The sequence below is a fragment of the Pleuronectes platessa genome, chromosome 1 (genome assembly GCF_947347685.1).
Source record: "Pleuronectes platessa chromosome 1, fPlePla1.1, whole genome shotgun sequence".
In the NCBI taxonomy this organism is placed as follows: Eukaryota; Metazoa; Chordata; class Actinopteri; order Pleuronectiformes; family Pleuronectidae; genus Pleuronectes; species Pleuronectes platessa.
This window is the reverse complement of record NC_070626.1, coordinates 23,079,392-23,103,390: the sequence shown is the minus strand read 5'-3', so window position 1 is coordinate 23,103,390 and position 23,999 is coordinate 23,079,392. Positions and strand designations below refer to the sequence as shown.

The 23,999-nt window shown below is 43.8% G+C and overlaps 1 protein-coding gene across 1 annotated transcript in view; it reads left to right on the top strand.

Annotated features, from left to right (window-relative positions):
• gpc5a (glypican 5a) overlaps positions 1–23,999 on the top strand; it is a 121,525-nt gene that overhangs the window by 25,946 nt on the left and 71,580 nt on the right. Inside the window, exons 3-6 of the mRNA XM_053413307.1 lie at positions 1,394–1,854; positions 1,943–2,176; positions 2,913–3,052; positions 3,589–3,714. Coding sequence (XP_053269282.1) covers positions 1,394–1,854; positions 1,943–2,176; positions 2,913–3,052; positions 3,589–3,714 — 961 coding nt within the window. The remainder of the gene's footprint in view (positions 1–1,393; positions 1,855–1,942; positions 2,177–2,912; positions 3,053–3,588; positions 3,715–23,999) is intronic.

Genomic DNA, 23,999 nt, shown 5'->3' with positions numbered 1-23,999 from the left:
CTCACACCTCATGACGAGCACATGATGTGAGAATGGCCATGGCTCAGGTATTAGCGCAGACAAAAACTGGAAAAAAAAGAAGTGAGAAAAAGGGATAAACACAAGCTCGCTGCTCTGGTGGAACATTTTCTATTGTGCTGCAGGTTTTTCCTTCATATCTGGAAAAAGAAGCATGTAGAGCTTACTTATCATTTTCTGGTGTCATGTTTCAGGGAGCAGCGGATGTGTAGTGTTATGATATTGTGTTTCTAACCTGTTGTCAAAAATGCAAAACCTGGAGCTGAAAGACAAGTTATTTTGAAATATCTTTAAAATGGTTTATCTTGTGATGTGTTTGATAATTCCACTTTTATTATGAATCTTCTAGAATTGAGCCCTGACATATAAAAAAGTTTGGATCCCGATGCACAATATGGGCCAATATGAAAAAATATGTAATGATGTTTCTATTGAATAGTCCCCTTATGATACTACATTTAAATTCACTACATCTGGATTTTTAGTTGGATCTGCACCAAATGACAATGTAGAACAATAACCTGTCTCGCGATGTTAAAGGAAGTTAAATACATTCAAAGTTTTGCAACAACATGTAACGTGTTACTTTCTCACCCAAACCACATCCTTCCACCTAGTTTCATGGTAACTTGTCCAGAAGGTTTTGCGTAATCCTGTTAACTGCAGACAGACACACAAATGCAGGTGAAAACATAATTTCCATGACAGAGGTAATAAAGTGTGGCTAGAATGATATGTGATTTTTCGACACTGTAATGTTGCACAATCCAAACACTTCCCCAAACACACACACAGACACACACAGAATAAAATACGTGCAATTGAAGCTACTGCAGATATTTCTAACAGCACTGTGCTCACTGCTGTGTTGAGGTTGGTGAAGACATGTTAAGATGGACTCTTTCATGTATGCATGATTTTATAATGTGTGCTGTATGCAAATGTGTGGACATTATAATAATTGCTTATTCCCACAGGAATACATTTTTGAAGTTCTCATTATCCGTCCTTAAAAGCTCTATTAACCTTTCTCCTCTCTCATTTCAATCTCTTAACCTCTGCCTTTCTTCATATTTCTCCTCCATCCTCCTGTGTGTGTCATCCACTTCACTTGTTCTCACTCCTTAGAACTCCCAAGACATGTCTCCTCTTATTTTCTATTTGTTTTTTGAAAAACAAATTGCTTAACAGGAAACTGCAGCTTCTACTAGGACCTTCTCTCTTCTTCTCTCTTCTTTGCTTTTCTCTCTGACTCTCCACATGCAGCAAGGACCACTAAAGCCAGATAAAGATGATGTGTAGAATTGAGCTAAAGTCCCTGTGTAATCTTTTGTCTTTCTTTCTTTGTCTCTCGTTCTCCCGTTGTTTCCCACAGAGACCTTTGAGCTTCTGATGAGGCACGCCGAGAATCACACCATCGCCGTCCTTCAGGGGTTACACCACAGCATGGCCGATCAGGCTGCGGGCCCTGTGCGAGAACTCTTCACTGACATCAGTCTCTTCCTGCTGGGGTCCGAGCTCAGCGTTGATGAGTTGGTGCAGAGGTTCTTCGACGCTCTCTTCCCGGTTGTCTACAGTCACCTCATCAACCCAGGTCCTGGCGAGATATCCCCAGGCTACGCTGAGTGCGTGAGGTCGTCGAGACGCGACGTGAGACCGTTTGGTGGGGCGCCCGGCCTCCTGGCAGATCAGATCGCTCGCTCCGGGGTCTCCGGGAAGCTCCTTCTCCAGGCGCTGCACCTCGGCATCGAGGTCATCAACACCACAGACCACTTGCAGCTGAGCCGCGAGTGCAGACGGGCCCTGCTGAAGATGCACTACTGTCCTCACTGCCAGGTATGGATGCCTGCTCTGGGATGAGTTTATCTGACTTAATGAAAGTCTTCCCCAGAATCACTGATCCCACTGTGATAATGTTCCACAGGGCTTAACAGAGTCGAAGCCCTGCATGGGTTACTGCCTCAACGTGATGCGGGGCTGTTTGGCGAGCATGGCCGAGATCGACGCCCACTGGAGGGAGTTCGTCCACTCGCTGGAGGGCCTGTCGGCGCGGATGCAAGGACCTCAGGACTTAGAGCAAGTGCTTCTGGGAGTTCACGCGCTGCTTCGTGACGCTGTCGGACATGCTCAGAAAAGTGGACCCCGCCTCTCGGCACAGGTCAGATCATCTTTAACTTGAAACTGAAGTGGGTTCAATCTTAAGGATAAATAAAAGAAAGAACGAGGGATGACATCTCCAAGTCCTGGAGTAATCTTTGTATGGAACTACGCTGCTATTCATGTTTCTAGCTCCACGTCAGATATGTGGTGTGGAGAGCGAAGATAAATAGCTTGAAATGGCAAACAGCACACGCATCAGAGCAGGCTTAAACTCTCCATAAGACATGCATGTGGGGAACTCTGAGGCGGTCAGGAACTTAGTATTTAAACCTCCAGACAGAGCAGGATAAATCCAGAGTGTCAACAGCTTATTCATCAGGCTTAGACGTTAACCCAAACCAGGACATACATATCCATCATCATCACCCTCCTTGTAAGCTGAACCACAAAGTCTTTATTAGTCCGTGCTGATCTCATATTTTGTGAAAAGAATACCTCTGGATTTGCACCTGAACGGCTCCAGCTGTACCTCTTTGTACCTTTTGAGACACCACAGCTCCATCTAGTGGTCGCCTGGTGTGCCTGCTGCCTGAGAGGTTGCACATTCAAAAACAAGGGATGATGGGCACGGCTGCACTAATGGCCCTTTCATAAACATCTGTCTTTCCCTCAGCTAAATTAAGGCCCATTTGTCCCGCACCAGCACGGTTTAACGAGATTTGTAAAGTTCAAAATGCCTGTTTCCTCCCCGCAGGGTTCCGAGCTAAATTTGTGTCTGTCTCTCTGGGTAATAGGTGCACAAACTGTGTGGCACGCCGAGCAGGAAGCCAACCCAGTTAGTCAGCATCCAGCTCAGCAGCAGCAGCAGCAAAGACTCCGTCCCTCTTAAAGCTCCGGTTAGACCACTTGGAGACTCGCTCGCTGTCAGGAGAAGGTAAGAAGCAGTGGAGGAAGAACTCAAAACATTTTACAAAAGCACAAATGAATAGACCAAATCAACCTCAGTTAAAGTACCACATTAACTTTTCAAAGTAAATAAGTACTAGATTTTAAATGCACTTAAAGTATTGTTTGCTGAGTTTAGCCTTTCTTTAGTGCAGTGGTCTACTCCATCATTATGGTTAAGCCTGGCGTTGCAGTTTCTTCACCAGTGATTCACCACTGCAGTGGGCGTGGCAGCATCACTGGTGATTTAGAAAGTACAGACTTAAAGTACAGATAAATAAAAAATCTACCTTTATTTTGGTACAGTTATGAAGTAAATATTAAATTGGGTGAAAGGTGCCAAATGACAATTAATATTAAATGTTTAGAAGTTAAACATAAAAAAATGTAAGGCAAACAATCGGAAACAGTTAAAAGCAATTCACACATTAGAGCACAAATCCCCCCCCCCCAAAAAAACAACATAAAAACCATAAGAAAATAGATACAGATAATAATGCACGATCCGTGTGGCTTCGTTTTCAGGGACTTCCTGAGCAGCATGCGTCACTATCGTACGTACTATGGCGGCCTGGCAGATCAGCTGTGTGTGAGCGAGCTGGTGTTTGGAGACGGGCAGTCCTGCTGGAATGGAACGGACATCGTAAAAAGGTTTGTTTTAACAAGTCAATAATACAGATGATTGATCAGGTGGGAAGATGCCACCATGACACTTTAACTGCTGGAGGAGTGAACAGCATCATCTTCTCATCTGCTGTGTTGATTCTGGTCCTGGAGCCAAACACTGGTTCAAAATCTCCCATAAGTCCCTCTGCTTGTGCGGATTGATGTGCACGTGCAGTGTTTGTTTTCACACTCATCTCCTTTTCTGTGCTCACCTTGAATTCCAGTTTAACACATACAGTGGGTACCAGTAGGATACAGTGATATCACAACCAGACCGGAGGCCAGCTTTGGTTTTTATACTCTGCTTTTCACAAGTGTGGTGTGAGAAATAACTGAGTCAGAGAAATATTTGTATATTCTGACTTCTACTACTGACTATACTTCTACTGTTACTTCTACTATTACTACTACTGATAATACTACTACTTATAAAGAGGTCTACCTAAATCTCTTCACATGTGCAGCCCTTCCTGTGACATATTATTTAGCTTGAGGTCAAAAGGGTTTTCAGCTGCTGTTCCAACGTGTGATCGTAGCTTCAGGAGGCTGCTTGTCCACCATCTGACCTCGGTCTTAGACACACACACACACACACACAAAGACACACACACACACACACACCCTTCATATATACTGCTCCCGTGGACAAAGTGACACCAATGTAGAATTAATCTATTAGCTGGCCACAGACATAGATCTCGGATATGAATGGTGGTGAACTGGAGCAGACAAACTGGCCTCTTTCATGGTATCAGTCAGCAGCCTTGTCTCCATTACATCACCGCTCTAGATCTTACCCGTGCTGTCATCACTCAAGGACCCCCTCATATATCCTGTGTTTGTGGCTGTTCCTCTTAACTGTCATCCGCTGTCAGCGCTGCAGAAAACGGCAGGTGAGCCCATATTTCAAACCGCCGGCGAGGTTGGAGTTGCCGGTTCAGGTTTGACAGGCCATTGTAAAGGATGACAGCCTTGTTGAGATTGTTTCACAGCTGCGGCGTGTAGGTGAGGAAGAAGGCGGGGCCAAAAGGAGAGGAAGGTCCTTCGCAACCAGCGTAGCAACCGCACAGATTTGCCGACTCGTTAAGAATGTGTGGATTGCGTGTTGCTCATCAAAAGTGACATTACTATGGAGACTCACCATCAAGGTTAAGTTTCACTCTGACATTAGCAACCTACTCTTTTCATCTTTTCCTATTTTCCCAACATTGCACCTTGATTTGTTGTTACAAAAGAGGAAGTGATCCCAGAGAACAGACGTGTTTCTGCTGCAGGCTGTCCGTCATCTCTCCCGGCAGCCTCAGCTCTTTAACCCTCCAATCCTCTCCTCATTCACACAAACACTTATTGATGGAGACTCCATGATAGAATCGAGAGACGCTAAGAAAGACGAGACTTTAAGGAGACAATTGAACCAAGTCCCTGTGACTTAGCAGATCTACAACCATGCCCTGCTTCCTATTTGCCCAGAACCATAGATGAGTGGCCGGGAGTCAACACAAGCTCAGACCAAAGCAATAAATAACCTCCCGCATATGGGTCATAACCCGACATCCACTGAGAGAGAGAGGGGAATAAAACTGGCTGCTGGACGGCGGCTGATTTACAGAAGCTTATTGAGGCCTCAGAAACCTTAAACGATTGGTTCAGTTGCTCCGTGAGTGTTTCCGTGCGCGTGAAACCGTAGATTTTAGTGTGTGCAGATGCTTTTCATAACAGCTCTTTGCATCTGCTGGCACAGATGGTCATGTGGTCTTAAAGAAGCGATGAGTTGCACCAGAGCTTTGCTTAATTTAATATAAAGCAAAAGCACGAGGACAAAAGAGACAACGTGACACGGGAGCCTCAGATTTAAGGGAGATTTTATGCACGTCCTGATCTGGGTCCCTGGTAAACAAAAAGATAAAGAACAATCAGATAAGATCAAAGAGGAAGAGCACAAGCTGCTTTCATCTCAATGTCTGTGTGATTATACATGATGGAGTCTCGCTTCAGGGGGGAATTGGTAACCACATTCTTCCTTCCTGTTTGTTTTTCTCCGTCTCCTGATGTGTCCTTCGCTTATACACTCATATTGTATAGAGGAAAAAAAGATTGAATGTGACATTTTCTGATTTGTATTCTGGTTTATTAACACAGCTTCCTTTTCATTGTGACGTATAATTTCTACCTGAAATAACCCCTCAACATGGAGGCTATTAAGGGGCTCGCAGCAAGAATGTTAAACAATGCGGAGAGAAAAAGAAAATTGTACCAAAACATTGAAGGCCTCGTAACATTTATAGTCTTGTTCACTATTTAATCAATTGATTCTATGGATTTAATTTAATACCAATTCTAGAGTTTTGGGATGTTAGAATGGGACTTTATTTCAGCAGTGGCCTTGTGTGTCTGCTTGCCAGAGACAACAATTTAGATTTGAGAAGTTTATTTTGGAGCAAATCACAGGCTATAAATAAATCACCTCCCCGCTCTATACAAACAAACAAGTACGTAATTTCTGTTCATGAAGACCAAGTTTTTACCCAGTCTGAGTACTCAAGTGTGGCACGAGTGAGTGAAAGAGAGGTAGAGACACGAGTCAGGAGAGTCAGAATCAAGATTGTACCCATTTAAGGAAACCGTCTATAATTATGTTCAGGGTTGATACTGTGGTGGTGGTCACCAAACATCGAGAAGAGGAAAAATATGTTTGTTTCGTAGTGAAACTGCAGCGGGTCAGAGGACATCATCTGAGTATGAGGTCCTTCATATGTTGACCAGGATGCCTTTGCGTTCATACTGTATAAAAGAATGTGGACACATGTGTCTCAGACCACCTCCCAATGTGGTCAGGTGTGAATCGAATCTGTATCCGATCTGAGTGCGTTCACACCTGCAGCAAAGTCCTGTTGATGCACGTGATGGAGACACTTTCTTGCTTTAAGACGAATAGATCATTGAGGTTATCAGACCACCTCCTTTTATATATTCTTTTACCTCTGTTATGGTCGCCACAAACTCATGAGGAAAATAGCCGTCTCTTTAGCAGCAAATTGCTCGACTGTGTCCCTCAACAGCTGCGTGGGGCTGAGCTGCTTGTGAAAAGCAGATTCTTAGAGATTTTTGTGTTGAAAACAGCTTCCTGCTGCGACATGGGTTAGAGCTGGGAGCGTGAACCAGGATCGCTTCGTGTTATAAAACAAAGGAGCCGAAAGACGCTTTAAAAAGTCTCTATAGATCTGAGAAGAGAGGTGGAGGTGGGTGCTATTTCTCTGTGGTTCTCTGATTTACAGAACAGAAGTCATGTGATCCTTGTTAATGTAAAGCATATTGATTATAGCTGCTTTAAATTCCAGAGGGTCATTATAAAAAAGGTTTTATGGGTATGAACTCAGGAGTAGAAGTGTTCTAGAATTGATGAATGATTATCCAAACCCTGCCCCAGTCCTGGTATAAAGGTGTGAGGGGTTGTGAGGCTCTTTCGTTTGTCACAGAGCAAGACTGATGACAGAGTTCATGTGATTTATGTCCCTGGACAACAAAGAGTGAAACATCCCTCAAACTGTGGAGGTGACGGTGGTGTTCTCTTCACCGTCCTCGTCTGGCCAGGAAAGGTCAAAACATTCCCACATGCTTCCTTCATCCGTCATGGATACATGCACACTGAGGGAATGGCAGGTTGCCATGAGCTGCCAGCCCTCTCTATAAACACACACACACACACGCACACACACACACACACACACACACACACACACACACACACACACACACACACACGCACAGGCACACACACACACAGACACACACACACACACGCACAGGCACACACACACAGACTTGGATAAAGCTTGAAAATTGCACTGGGTCCTGCTCTCACTTTGTCTTTTGGTCTCTGTCGTAACTGGCTGACAAAGACTTAATGTCATGTGATGACACCACTGTGATCCTAATTCCTTCATTCTCATGGATTGCTAAATCGGTTTGACACCTGTTCTGAAAAAAAATAAACTGCGTGTGAACGTGTGCAGGTACCAAATCTATTTTAGATGCACGTTATGATATCTTTTTTACACTCTCTCTGCCAATGGGAGAAAACAACCAGGAGTTATGGCCGTGCTAAAAGCTACAGCCTCAACAAGTGTGAGTGTGATGTTTTATTCATGATCACCTCCTCCAGTGCAGACTCGCTTTAATTCATCCCCCACCTGCGCTCTGTCTCACGCCTGCCAACACACACCAGGTGTTTGGCGGTGTGTTTATATTTTCAAAGTGCCTTTTTCTAATTGAGTACAACAGTTTTTTTTTAATTTTTACGATAATAAGGCAACTGACCTTGCGTGCTGGCGGATTTGAACTGGGAGGGATGAGCGCTGCAGGATATCGCCGCAGTGTGTATCGAAAAAGATGCCCGAAGACAGGCGGGCAGATTTGAGTGTGGCCTTTCATTTAATAGGCCGCCCTTCTCGCCGGAGTGGGTGTCTGAGCACTGACCTTTGACCTTCCCCGTGTCTTTTGCTGCCCGATTAATCCCGAAGAGGTTAATCACATGGTAATAAGAGCCTCGCAGTCATAGAGCAGACCTCTTCACAGTGTGTGGCCGGTTTAACGTCGGAAGGCGTTGATTCTGTAATAGCAGGTTTATCTTTCTCAGTTCCAGTCTGCTCCGGTCCTCGCACGAGCGCGTCGTCATTTGCGTTCGTCACTTGTCTAATTTTTACTCCCCCCCCCCCACTAGACGAGAAACTCAGCCTTGGCTTAACTGAAATGACAGCGTTTAAGCTCTGCTAATAGGAATCCACTGAAGCTGCATCAAGAGCTTAGGTTAACCCGGCCCGCACCGGGAACATGCTTCGTCATTTGAGGGTTGCCTGCGCCTCACTGTGAAACCTGCACGCTGTTCCCACCGGGGGGGGGGGGGGGGGGGAGCGTGTGTTGAATAATAAAATATATCGCTCTTCCTCCTGACCTTTTCGGCTCCTGGCCTCTCATCACAGGTTGCATGTGTCTCCTACAGTTGTCAGCCCTTCGCAGTCCTGGATGGATTTATGTGGAGTTTAAATTATTCAGTGATGGATGGTCATACGCTAGCACGCACAAATAAGATTAAAGCAAAGTCTTATAAAACCGTATTCGTGTCACGGAAATTAATTTCTCTGCTCTCATTTTGCTTTTAATCATCTGGTGACCGCTGAGATAAACCTTGCAACTCTTTGCAGGGGTCTCCACCCCCTGGTTGGTAATCAGAGCATGTATGTTTACCCTAATGTTCTGCCCTGGGCACTGGAGGCCCCGCTCCTCTTTGACGGATACAAAAATATCATATTCAACTTTGTCTCACCAGCTTGGTTCTTCATGATTTTCCCTACGTGGATAACAATTGTTGTCCTCACCAAGGAGCTCATGTTTTTTTACTGCATTTGTTTAAGTGTTTAATTATAAATACAAACCATTTATGATGCGTAGCCCGTATAATACATGAAACATTTAATGCCGTTTATCAGAAAGTCAGGCTTTTTGAGCATTTCTGCATTTTGTGCCTTGTCAAACGCGAAAACCCCAAAGGAGAGGTTATTATTAAAGGTCTCTGAAAAAATATGGTTTGTGGGACTCCAAAATACAGATGTTAGAATAATTACTTTTATTTCAAACTCATAAACATAGTATATCCAGATGTGCAGCCGTTTTCTTTGCTCTGCTCACATTTAGCTACAGCCCCTTGACCCATTGATAAACCTGCTGTTACATTCAGTAAAATCACTGGTCATTGTGGTCCTGAATCCAAATAGTCCTGCTGTTGGCTCTATGACCAGCAGGTGGAGCTCTTATCTTTGGGTTTTAGACACACAGATGCACAGGCACACACACACACACACACCAGAATGCTCCTCTGCATCAGTTTTGATGATCTATGCTGCGGAGCGGTGCTTCCTGTCCATGTCGCTCCTGACAGTGACAGACAGAAAACAAAATTCAAATGATAAACAGATCCACGGAGGAACATCTCACCACCTCCTCCTGCGTTCGTTTGCAGGGATGAACTGACCTAATTTCAAACGGGAAGGAATAACCTTTTAAACATGCACTGTCAAATATATTATGCATAGCTGTCCTCTTAGTCACTCTCATGCGAGAAAGTAAAAGAGTTGTTTCCTTCCATCACATGCGAAAAAACAACTTGAAATGAATGTGGTGTAGAACCCCCTGCGATCTCCGAGGCAACAGTTCATGAAGTTGAATTCAAATTTAGCTGAGGTTTTTCTCTCTTTTTTGTTCCTGTCTGGGAAATGACTGGGTAATTTAGTGTCTTGCCTGGGCTCCCGCCACGAAGCATAAAAGTTTTGTTTTGACTTATTCTAGGTTTTAATCTTTGGGGAAAAAAACACTCTAATCTGAAACAATAATTCACACATGCTTAAATGAGCCGGACGAGAGGAGGAGGTGAGGGGGAGAGCTGATTGGACCGTTCTGATTGGGGAAAGCGAGAGAGGGCAGAAAGATGAGAGGGAAGAGGAGATGGGACGTTCTTGAAGAGCTCCTCTGTATTGCGACAGCTGGCTACTGCAGATAACCACAAAACCACTGGAGCACTTGAGGTCTGGGTGCTGCATGGCTAGAGTTCCACTCCAACATGACCTTATATCCTGCCTGGGTTTAGACGCAGGGGCTCGGTCAGAGTACCACATCCTGACGATTATCCCAAGTGACAGAATCAAGAAGTCTGTCTGCCTGACTAAATTGAGTTCATAAATCCCTCTTGTACGAGCACGTGTGTGTGTGCATGTGTGTGTGTGTGTGCATGTGTGTGCCCATTTCTACTTTTGCCCCATCCCTCACTGGTTTTTCAAATATGCAAGATTGCTCTGAACAGATACATTTTCAATCCGGCTCTGTTGGCGAAAAAAACTGAGATGTTGTTCATTTGTGTTCAGATATTATCCCTGATGTTGCTACAGTAACTGCAAGTGCAGAGAGGGCAGTAGATTGAGAGTTAGCTGGTTGTATTGGTGGTGAATCTGTGTGTGTGTGTTGTGTGTGTATCTCATCCCGGTAATCTTTCAGCGAGTCCACTCCCCTCTGCCTCTCGAGCACCGATCCCTCCTCTCTCTCTCTTTCTCTCTTTCCACCAAGAGTTGGACGCCTGCCTCCAGCATCTGGAGCAGATTGTGACCCGCGGTGTGCCAGGTAGCAGGACATTAACAGCCAAGGCCTTATTGTCAACTGTTGAGCTGTCAGAGCACACACCCCTCGCCCCCGTGTGGGATATCAGCCTGCCTCCATCTACCGTACCGCACACACACTCGGTCCCCGCGGAGCACTCTTCCACTTTAGCTCAAGTATAAATCAGAGGGCTCGCCGGGAAAAAAACAAAGAGTTTGGGGGGTGGAATGTGAGGTTAATGCCCATAGAGGGCGATCCGAGGAAGCATGACGTCGGTGTGTAAACCCTCCGTGTGAATGAGATCTATTTGTTTTGTCATAAAAGACAAAATGTCCTGTTTTTGCGATTCAATCACAAGGACACAGTAATATTGTTTTGACAACAAAAGCTGCTCCTCCTGGTTCTTAGCAGCAACACTTGTGCACGAACAGTGGAGACTAATAGAGCAGTTTCTGTCATAGACATCCACAATAAAACCACCGGTATTTCTTCTCTTTGCTTTGTTTTCTGCGTGGAGAGCTGCTGGTGCCCTCCGGTAACAGTTTTTTTCTCTCTCTCTCCGTTATCTTTTATTTGAGATAATGATGACATTGGGATGAATACAGAATAAAAGCTCGGCGTCTGATGTCGAATTCAACGCCGCTGCTGTAGCTCTGAGCATCGACGTCTCCACATGAATTAGAGTTGTGCGTGGCGTCTTATCGAGGCCGCCTTATTTCATATCGACTTTCCGACTACCATGTGGACCACATCCATGTTGAGTTCTGCTCCAGAAGAGACTTAATTTCTCTCTTGCAGATGAGTGGCTGCAAACAAAGCCTCGCGTATCTTTGTATCATTGTGTTGCTTTATCTCACAGCTGCAGGCTTCTGACAGTGTGTGGTGCCTTCTGTTCCTTTTGATTTTCCACTCATTTGTTAACTAAACATGCTTCCCCTTTACCGGCACAAAGTGAAAAATGAAGTAGTCATTAAGTATTCATTACCTGTGCAATTTGTTTCTTCTTCATGCACTTTTAGCCCGGAGAATACTCTGCATGCGTCGGTAGCCTGCATTTGGAATATTGACAGATTTCGAAGGCCACCCCTGAGCTGTTCGGTGTTGCAATATTTATGATGTCACGGAAAAAGTGTCACAGTCAATCCGCTCCTCATCTTTAAAATATTCCTCTTGCATTTCATTATGCAGGATCATTTCATTATCACACGATGCACAGCGCTCATTGGTCCGCTCTGTCTTTTATCAGGGAGTTGGCAGCCGCGGGAGACTCAGCACCTCTTTATAAGTGGAGACCTACCTTTTAACTCCTGACCTGAGCTGAAAGCGAGGTGTGAATATGCTCTCATTAATCTCACCTCTCACAGTAAAAGGTCCGAGTCCCGAGGCTCCGTGAGAATTCATCCAAATAGCTCGTTCATTTCTTTGACGTAAACACAAATGTCTCCAATAACAATGTGGCAAGCGGAGATGCCCCGGGTCCAGGGTCTGCTCTCTCATCAATGCCTCTGATATGTTGTCCTGCTGTTTCTATGGAAACCAAGTCGGCCTTATTAAAAAAAGAAAAAAAAGTTTCACCTTCTGAGTCTGCCCTTTACCTGACAGCCAAGATAAACGAGCAGGGTCCTGGGAGGAAGGCAACACAAACATGCATCTCTGCTCAGTGGCCCGTGCTCATTGGCTCTCTGCTGGAAGCCCTTATTTACCTTAATGCCGGGAGGTGCTGAGACCGGGGAGGGGGGAGGCTGGAGGAGGAGTAGCCTCTGAGACTGAGTGTGTGCGTGTGCGAGTGAGAAGGGAAATTGTGATTACTCACAATACCTCCCATCAACAACCTTGAACCGTGCAGCAATAAAAAAAAAAAAGGAAAAAAAAGCAGCAAACAACTCTTTCTGGCCCCCGTAATGCACGCGGGCCAGATGATGTCATATGTCACCTTCAGCTAATGAAGGTGATGATGACATGCATGAGCGCCGCATACGTTCACCATCTGCTCGGTTCCACCACGCTGGAGCCGCTCCCCCCCCCACACTCTGCTGCCGGGAGGAGTCGAGGCACGTCCCAACCCCGGTACGAATGTCCCTCGACGCGCGTGAAAGACCGCCGCCTGCATCCAGATGACTCACCGCGACTTTTAATCATACCTTCGGCTTCACGAGCTGCTAAAGTGACTGTAGTCTCTGAGGCCACTTGCTTTATATCACCAGAGCTCCCAGTACATGTCGGCTGATGCGACAGAAAGATCACCAACTCGTAACTCATCCCAACACCTGCTAATGTTGATTTTAATAAATAACGTGGATTTATTTACATGTAGTTGTTATTGATTTTTCTCTTGTTTGGTTGAAGCAGCGCAGCAAAGGGGGCTGAATGCATTCCTGGGAAGATGTAAGCATATTTTAAATTGTAAAGAATGAAAAGATGCAATGAAGAGAAACGGGAAAGTAATGGCTCACCGGAAATCCCAGGAATGACAGATTTAAGTTCTGTAACTTATCTTTGTTAATCTCCACCGGGGAAGTTGCAGTCAGAGCCGATTGAACAGGCAGAGATGAAAGTGATGTGTTTACGTCAAGTTGGTGATTATGATCAGAAAATGATTCTCCATCATGTTAGTGAAGAAGTCAGAAAATGATTGGTTCCCGTGTATGATACACATTTCCCCTTATTCTCTTATTAAACAATCTGTGACACAGAAAGGTTGATGTCAGACACAAACTCCTCCGGGTGACGTTTGTCCTTTATTCCTTCTGTCGTTTCATTCCGTGCTTGTGTTAATGTGAGTGAGGATTGTTTTTCTTCAGATTGATCGTGTTGTGAAGCCACAGCCACTTCTGCCGTAGCTGCAGGTTGTGAAAGTAGAAATTGACAGGTGCTTGACTTCAGCCGTTGAGCAGAGTGTAGAAAAGTGAGCGTTGGTGACTGGAGATGATCGTTAGATAACAGTAGATGACCTTTGAGAGCAGCTGAAACTATCAGTCTCTGCGGGGGCTACTCTCCCCCTCTTGTCATGTCGTGACACTTTTATTTTTCTCTCTCTCTCTCTCTCTCTCTCTCTCTCTCTCTCTCTCCATCTCTCCATCTCTCTCTACGTCTTTTCCATCTCCTCTCTCTTTCTCTCTCTTTCTCTCTCTCTCTCTCTCTGTGTCTGGTGAGTGGAGTTTCTGTGAGTTGGCAGCCTGTATCTGATCCTGAGGTAATTTACTGGGAGCGATAAGGAAGTGGTGCACACAGTCTTTCGTTATAGTCCTTTCTGACAGGGCAATCTGAGGCCTATAGAGACTAAATTGGAGGAAAAAGTTTGACTCCAGATAGAAGGGAACCGCACGAGGTTATTATAATACAAATTCAAGACAAACTGAGATTGAGTGGGGAAACAATCACCGGTGACTGCTGGTTTAATTTTTCACTGACATGTCTTTCCCTTTGACTTAAGCGGCCGGGAGTAATTGTGTGAGTGAAGGGTAGTGTGGTCTATTTTATCGTTTGGTAATGAGCAGGTGGAGACCTTGGCCGTAGTTAGGAATTAGTGCTCATTTGCGCAATTTTGATTGTCTGCTTAATTCTGATTTAGAATTGTGTTGTTGACCATAGGGCACATTTTGTGACATACTTAGACTCTTTTGCCTTTGCCAATACAAGCTCAAATCAGCATATATGTGCGTATAATATGCAGTACATGTGTGTACACGTGTGTGTGTGTGGGTGTGTGTGTCGTGTCCGGTTTCGCCCAGCAGAGCTCTTTTCCCCTCCCCTCACAGGCCAGGGTCATTGCCTCGGGGGTGTCGTAGAGAAATGCGTCTCTGCTGTGGGTGAGAAGAAATATGAAAGAGACCCTAAATCAAGACGCAGAGCCCCATGAATCATGTCAGCAGCCGGGCTGAAGAAGAGGGATGGGACCATCTGCAGCAGCATATGAATGGCTAGCTGACTCACAGCCCTGTTGACACAAGCTGAAGAAGTGTGAAGAGGTTGTGAAGATTAGCGCTGCTGCTCACTGCATCGCCTCCAAACCCGCTCCAGTCAAAAATGGGCAAATCCCAAATACGATGCACGCTCCATTCGTCAATCTGACGTTTACAGAATTGCACGGAGGGGGGAAATGTTTTTTATTTGTGTTATAAACCAGACAAATTCTCATTACAACACATCTGTAACACTTGAATTCATGCTGCATGAATTCTTCTTGAAACTTCAAAAATGTTCCTGCGGTTAAAGGTTTTTTATTTAGAGAGAGAGCAGCTATGCAAACATGAGATGCTGCACAGGATGATGAAGGTCTGTTGGCTCATGGCTGTACACCTTTCAGTGACGTGTGGCACTCGCTTCTTTTGTGATCCGGTTTGCAGTTTGGACAAAGGCTGAGTCTGAAATAACTCACTACTCACTTTATCGTCCACTATAGACTCGAGTTCGCCATTTTGTCGTGCTGTCCGAATGTTTAGTCAGAATTATTATATATCGTATATCAGGCAGGAGACACAAAGGAGGGGTCCTGAAGGGATTTCCATAAATCCAACATTATTCAAAACCAATTAAAATAGCATGTTTCAGCCATAATTTATACAAAAGACAAAAAATTTTGGTTCAATTTAAGATAAAAGCATACAACTGAAAACATTTCCTCACCCTTGTGTTTTCCTTTGTCCCCTCATGACCCCTCAGGTGATTATGACGGATTAGTGATGGCATGATTTGTAACAGGTTAATTTATAGCTGCAAAAGATCCATTACAACATGTTTATAAAGTCGTTTTTTTTTGCGAACTAGCTCAAATCCATATCCTCTGGGATAATGCCTCACAAACAGTATTGTTCCACTGATGGTCACTAACGGAGCAACATGCCATCATGCTTGACAGACCAGAGGAGAACGTAGAATACTGTCTGGAACTTGGAACATGGAACTCCAGTATGAGCAGAAGGAGTCACTGAGTGAGCGATTTTGGATGTGACCATAATATTACAATTTTTGTTTGGAGCCGAACCGATTATTCGATTTATTGATTGGGCCTGTTAAAGTATCATTATAGAGAACGCTCTTATTGTTTTACGGTAGCACTATTGCCCGTTTATTAGAGGTGTTACGGTTTCTGTTTTGTATCACGTGTGTTGTCAGTTGGTTCCCCTGTTACCTGTGCATGTAACGGATGAACAGAGCCGGTGTACAGAGAATAAAGTACTTTTAAAACAGATGCTTTGCTCATACTTTTTACGCCAAGTGAGTAAGGATAACTTAACAGGGCCAACAACAAAAATCAAATGAATCATATCGTTTTTTTAAGCAAAAACACCAATGTCACATCTTGTTTTTGACAGTAAACTGAAAATCCTTGGTTTTAAATGGTACCTCACCTCTTTTACTCAGTTAAATGTGGACAGCGGATGAATCAATTATGATAATAGTTCAATAGTTGAACAAGTATTGGGTTTCACAATTATAATAAAATTCAGTTGCGGTCATGTTTATGCAGGATGAGGATTAATTGTCACTGTGAAGCCAATGATTTTGCCCTCTAATAGGAAATAACAGCGACGGCGTTGTTTTGACATTTAAATTTCACTCACACTGCGCTGTCGTGAAAGAACCTTGTGGCAGCGGTAAATTAGTCTCTTTGAGGAAGCACTGAATGTTAATCGCTGCGCCCGGCGCCCAGGGCATGTTGTTAAAGCGCAGTAACGGGACAGATGATAATCACAAAACTTCACGGCCGACCCAGAGGGCTGGCGTTCTCCAAGTAGATTAACACGTCGCCCAGCTCGCGTTCAATCGCTGCACGCCGAGGGCACGAGGTGGTATTATGAAGGGGGGGGGGGGCAGTTGTTCTCAAGCAGGTATTTGTTCATGTGACGTTGTTGTGAAGCAGCGTAATCGTCAATCCTCAGATAAATTATCATGATCTCCAGAGAGTGCAGAGCTCTATGGCCGACAGTGGAAGGAGAGTAAGTCAACCAGGAAGCATGTGACTGTTTGTGTGAAGAAGGATCAGCCTGATTCATGCTCTTCAGTTGTCATGCAACTTAAATCCTTTACTTTCTGAATCCAAATCCAAAACAGCTTGGGCTCTTTGTTGAATATGCTCATGCCGAGTAAGTCAATACATCAACTTTTCTTCTTCGCAACTGGTTTGTTTGCTTTTCGAGTGCACACGGCGTCTCATCGCTATTCAACTGATAAATGTTTGTTTGTTTCGAGAAAAGAGAGAATGAATGCACCGCAGCTGTGATCTCAGCATCCCCAAAAAAAAGCTGCTCTTTGTTGAACGTTTCCTTAATTACGAAAAAGGAAGCTGCACTGAGTCCGCTGCCTGAGGGGGAATCATATTGACAGATTTATTGTCAAACAGAGGGAGATGGAGAGACGGGCGTAGCTGTGGTGGATCCTCAGCAGGAGCATTAAGAGCTGCAGTGAGAGGTAGAAGAGGTGTGGCTGTGCAGCTGTATTATTCTTCTGCGTTTGACCGTGCGGAGATGAGCTGGGGGAGATACTGCGTGGAAACATAAACACAGACAGATAAGGCCATCAGAGAACGGAGGTGGGGATGCTCTGTGATCAGTCAACTATAAAATTGATTTAGACTGAGCAGTTTCTCTGTCTCTGGAGAAAGATTGGCTCCAAGACACGGAGGGAAAATGTTAAACAATCTGTGTTTTATCTCTTTCATTCTCAGCTCTTTCAGTGGAGCCATACAAACACTAAATCTATCAGGTTCTAGTTTATTAGCTTCAGTTTGAGTTAATCCTGCCCTCATGGCTGTTATAATCTGATATAAGGGGAAACCTTATCTAAACCAAAAGGGTTTTTTATTTTCCTGTACATCTGAATCTAGACAAACAATCTGTGATCAAACACAGTCCCGGTGGTTGTTATCAGATCAGAGAAGTTAACCTGACAGATGTGGAAGTCACATATTGAAAATATAAACTGTAAATAAAAATGGACGATCTGACTGCTCTTAAAAGTGAAGCCAAAGCATCTCGATTGTCATTAATCCTGCCTCCCCTGTGTTATCGGATGGGACTGGGATCCAACTATAACGTCCAAGTACACGTCAAACAGATTTATCCCAAAGATGGTTTCTGTCATTTTAGGTCGTTCTTTTCTCACTGATAAATATTCAAGTATTCATTTTTCCTGTGCGCGGCTCCATCCCTCGCTCGCTACTGCACAGACTCTGGCTCCCAATGTGCAAGATGGCTGGGTTCCTATCTGAGATATTTGAGCTTCATTTATGGATAGTGGGAGGAATGGGAGACGCTTCAGCCTTCAACTAGATCTTGGACTTGCCATGCGCTCACTTCTTTTCTGTCTTTATGCATATTTTTCTTTTTGAATTCCATTTGAACATGTTCTTATGCTTCTTAAAATCTGTTCTCTGCAATACAAATAAAGTCATTATTATTATTGTCCCTCTTTATATACAGGCTAAGATTAAAAGTTAAAGCTGCATCAGAGAAATTAATCAAATTAAACAGATAAGAGACATAACCGAACCGTACCAGTTACTTACTAGCATTAATAACCTGTTAACACGATGACAGAATGATATTTAAAGATATATAGTATTTATTGATATGCAGTATGTCAGTCATTGCAGAGCAGGTTTCAGTTTGGTCTTCTCAGCTTCTTCCATCTCAGTTTGTGCCCTGAGCAACATTCAAGGTGTCTGGATTCTGCCTCTGTGGTTTTTCCATCTCCGTCTTTAAATGCACGCTTGTATCAGCATCACCAGACTCCCGGGCTGCTTCTGACTCCGTCTCCTGCATTTTCCCCTTTTTTTTCTTCTTCCGCCTTCAGCTGTTTCTTGAGGTTTGTTTTAATTCCAGCGTAGCATGAGTGGGCGGAGGTTTGATGGTTGCTCTGTGTTAATAGGTACACAGTTGTCTGTGCCCACACGGAGTTGCAGCGTTCAAGCAGAGAACAAATCAAGCAATCCTGGAATTTGCTGAAGCGGTGGTGACAGGAAACCCCATGTTAAAGCACTAACAGATGTAACGAGATGTGAAGTGTTGTGTTAATATGCTCAGGAGGAGCCACTCACATGCTATTTCAGGTTGAGAAGTAGTTTAATAGCCATTCTATTCCATACTAGACTCATCTCCTACTGTATTATAATATTTCTCTCGTATTGAACAGCAGAATATTTCCCCCCACACTTTCCATCGACTCTTGCCTCTGTGCACTTGTTTACCTCCAGGTCATAACTGTCGTTCCTTTTTTGAACTTGGGGACACAAAGACTTCCTAATCCGACGAAGCCTTGAATTCACCTCAGATCCCTCTGACTGGTGTTTTGCAGCTGTCATTCACCTCAGAGCTTTCAAGGCTCTTCGGGAAGTTTATGAGCCGCTTTAACATTAGCAGCAGCTTTCTCCCCCTTTCAGAGGGGGAAGACAAATGAGGGGGAGAGCACAATATCCACAGACGCATTTCACAGCGGTGATTAGACTGTTGGTATTTGGGTCCCTTTTGCCAATGTGCTGTTTACTGCTGTGGATCTCCAGTGTTCCCTTCTGAGGTGGAGTGGCAGAGCGGCAGATCTCCGGTCGGCGGCGGGAGGGGCAGCAGATGCAGCTGCTTGTTCCTGCCAGCTGTGGCAAAACAATTAGAGGACAAGAGACTGAGCACATAGTGTAAATTAGAGCTTTACACTGGCCTCACCGGTGTTTGTACGGGACTTTGAATTAGCGTTTGGCATCTCACACTGTGTACAAAGGACTATGTATTTAATATATCATTATTGTCATTCTAATATTCATCCATCCATCAAGCGTACCACTTTTCCTGCAGCTCATCTGTGTATCACAGGACACAGAGACAGACAATCATTTACATGCACACCTTTTAGAGTCTCCAGTGAACCTAACTCCGGCTTACATGTCTCTGGGCCGTAGAGGAAGTCAGAGCACTCAGAGAAAACCCACACTGACATGAGGTGAACATGAAAACTCAACACGGAACAGTCTCAGCCGGGCTGGGATTTAAACCGGTAACAGCGGTAACCCATCAGTCTGGTATTCTCGAGTTTGATTTATCTCAGGGATCTTCCTTTGACCATGCTGCGTACTAAGCACCTATTTGTCCTTAAAGGCTACATTGACATTGTTCAGGTTTTATTATAATAACATACTTTACTACTGCCCCTGTGTCCCCCCCCCCCCCCCCCCCCCCCCCTCTTTGTGTTTCTTTGGTGAGGTGTGGTGAAGGGATACTCCTATTAGTCCTATATGTACATACACTTGCCATGATGATGTTACTACTAATGAATAGCCTGGCTTATTGGGATACTAGCTGCTGTTAATTAAACTAGTAAAGGATCTTGCCAGTCTGGAGAGGAGGAAAAGCTAAGCACTGAACTCTTGCAACTTAAATGTACATGTTCAAATGGTGTAAAGTACAGATGAAAACATCTGAAGTAAAGTGCTGCAGGGATCCTTCTGTTGTTATCCCTCTCATGGTTCCCACGTTTCATGATTTTCATGTTTTTTTTTCTCCATTATCACTTTTTTGTCTTTGCTTGCCTGAGGGCATCTCTGACTCACTTGACTGTAGCCAGAGCGACTGTGACTTAGCATTTCAGATGCACTTATGCCTGAAGAGAGGGAGTAACTGGAGTTCCAATGTGTGACGTAGGCTTAGATTCATTTCATTTTGGCAACATCAATTTATTGAACGTGATCCGACCAACATCTGCTGCCATGACAGTGCATCCTCCACTGTTCTCATATTTATATTCTTTAATCTACCTTTGCAACACTGAGAAACGATGCATATTGAAGGTTTAAAGTGTGGAGGACTTTGTTAGATGTGTGTTGATGAAAAGGAGAAAACTACCGGTGCTTCCTTCAGCTTCAGTGAAATGTTGTCTAACAACCTTCCAACAGTTTTTCGCACTGGGATGTGCAGAAGCAAACACAAGCTGATCGCACTTCACCACAAGTTGTTCCAATGTGTTAGGCCCGTTGTGAGAGAGTACCACAAAGGCTCTGCTGAAGATATGTCCAGGTGCCATAGCAGTGAACCTGTATTTTAAATCGGGGTTGGCAAGTAATGGTTTATTTACTAAAGAACACATTCGGAAGTTATTTTTCTTCATATTAGTAGTTTTTAAATACTCTACTGTATGTAAGAGGCAGATGTAATTTAATATGCTACATTTATTTATATGCTATAGCCATTATTCTAATATTTTCTCTCTTTCTTCACTTCCGTATAGATTAGATTAAGTAAAGGCATGTTACTGTAAGTATCATAAAAGTAACAATATTTCATTTTTTAGTAATTTTAATATCAGGAAAATTGCATGCCACTGCTAGTTTTACTCTTTGTGCTAAATTCTTCTATCATCACTGCAGACAGCTACAAAATGCCTGTAACTGTTTTAAAAACAGTTTTAAAGCCAATTGTGAGCTGCATTGGATCAAATGGCTGCAGATCTGTCTCTGTTCACCTTGATGTATTTTAGAATCTGAAATTCTTCGCTTCGTTATGCTCACACACAGACGAGGACTTTTGAAAGCAAAGGACTGATCATTCACAGACAGAGAGAGACGCAGCACTGCTGACAGATGACATGTTAATATCCTGGCTTAAATATCTCTGCAGAAAAGTGCTGAAGCAGGCTTCTTCAAATCTGATCATAATCTATCTGAGCTCCTTTTGGCTCCGCCGCCGTGCTGGATGGGAAACACTGGTATCGTGAGAGGAAGTCCAATCATTGCTCAAGTGTTTACTTTAAACCTGACATCCTCGCTGCTTTGACTGTTTGATAGCTCGGAAATGAGAGTGTTGCTCGAGGCTTGTTGATTTGTTTTTGCGTGTTTGCAGAGCGCCTCATAAATTCATAACCATCCTCCTCGGCACATCTTCAAGAAGCAGGTCTGGAGGTTTGGACAAGTAGCCAAACCTCGGCCAGAAGATGAACGTAGCAATGATGACTAAGCCTCTTACGTTGTGTGCCAGAGAGAAAAATCATCAGTGATTATTTTTGATAATCTGCACTGGACTGAGACAGAAAGAAAAAAAGAAAAACAGTATGGAAAAAATTCTACCGGATATTTATCTGCGTTGCGTCGAATCAAACTTCCAGACAGATGGAAACGATGCAGTATTTATGCAGGGTACAGGAAATGCAGCCGAACGTTATTTTAGATGGGAGCATGTTGATCACAGATAAAGATAAAAGCTCTGATGTGTCTTTTATCGTCAGCCCTGCTCTCCCCACATCTGTTTAATCCTGAACATTACTGCCCTTGTGGGGCATTAACATCTTTTAAAATTCCCTCTTTCGGTGACCATCTGCTTTTATGAGGCCATTGTGGCTCCTGGATAGCCAACTTTTCCATTTGTCCTTATTACCCTCCATAAAACTCCAATATTTAAGAGACGTTATAAAAGTTCCAGTGCAATTTGGGGACCTCTGATATCTATTTAACATTAAGAGCATGCATGGTGCAGTTGCTCACACACAGCCACTTATCCTCACTGGGAAATTATCGCTCCGATATAATACACTCTTAACAACCCCGAATAATGGATTTCTGTGGATGTGAGGTAAGTGTTGTTTTGGGCGTCGGTGTCAAGAGAAGTGCCAGGCCACATGCTGGCCCTTTTTTTTTATGTAAATGTGTTTAAAGTATTGGAAGAATGTGTTTTATTCACACTTATAAATAGCTTTGTTCTGACTGTCAGAGCGAGGCTGGTGCAGCGGGAGGTTACAGCCACAAAAAGCAGTGTCAGAGCTCAATAAACCTAAACACACGGCAGTCAGCGCTCATTCATTAGCTTTGTTTTCCACATGCAGCCACTGTTTGAAGCACAGGTGTGTAATTGAAATGTCCTCATTGACTTTGATATCGCCACCTGTTGACAGCACGAGTGCTCTGGTGGTGGCGTTCCGTTGTTAGTGAGAAAACTGGAGAATAAATAGATGCATGTATTGATTTCCCCCCTGTAGATGTAGAAAAGTGTCTGTGCTACCAGCTCGCGCCTCGCTCCTCTCGTGCGGGGAGTTCGGGGCTCGGTGACGTTTTAAAGAGCGCGAGTCGCAAATTTCCCCAAGTAACGCGCGTTGTAACAAAACACGAGTGAATGAATAAACAACCACCCCCCCTCTGCCCCTCCACCATCCAGGCTGTTGTGTCATTGTTAACGAGAATGAGGGAAGAAGCATAATTTTCTGCATAAGATTCACTGGCAGCGTTTATCCCAATCCAGGAAGTTTCAGGATGATCTTGTCCCAATGGGTAATGTTTTCACCACAGCAGCTCCAAACCAATACTCAGATAAATTACACAGATGTGAAACACTTTTAGAACCGTAGACTGTATATAAAGATGGATGACGTGTCTCCACTTCTTCCCACTATCCACAAATGAAGCCAAAATGCCATAATTTGCATTTGCATACAGTTACAATCTGGGGACAAAGCTGCAGTATCAAAGCCCCACTGGTACATGTGATCGACCAATCACGAGCCAGTCTCCGCTGTCATTCATGACATTTCACCTTGTTTTTCTAGCATCAAATAACTTATCAAAAACAAACTTTCCAGAATTTTTTTTTTTTTTGTTTGGTCCATGACCCATCCCCTAACATGGAGGTGGCAGGGTTTATGACATATACTGCTGCCAGCCACCAGGGGGCAATCAAGACACTTTGGCTTCAGTTTTTGTAAGCTGTCATGTCGTCCATCTTGTAAACAGTCAATGATAATAACCCAGTAGCACACATCATAAAACCAGGCAGAGGAGTTTTGTGTTTCAATGTAAACAACTTAACACTGGAAGTCACATACGTCCTGTGTGTTTGCATGTTTAGACCCATAAAAGATCATTATAAAACATTTAACACTGTGGTTTTGGTTAAATATTGAAAGCATTTTTTTAACTTGTTCAATATTTAATTTAGACCACGATGTTGAGGATTACATGATTCCCCTGACCTTAATCCAGCTCAGCATGTTAACTTTATTAAGCCATTAAAAATATTAATCATGCTTTAGCTATCATGAGAGGATTTAATAAACAAAATAGCTTTGCAAATATATTCAGTCAAAACATTAACTTTTTTTTTTATCTTGATTTTAAACCAAATCTCACCAAAGCAACACAAACGCAGAAATCTTTAACT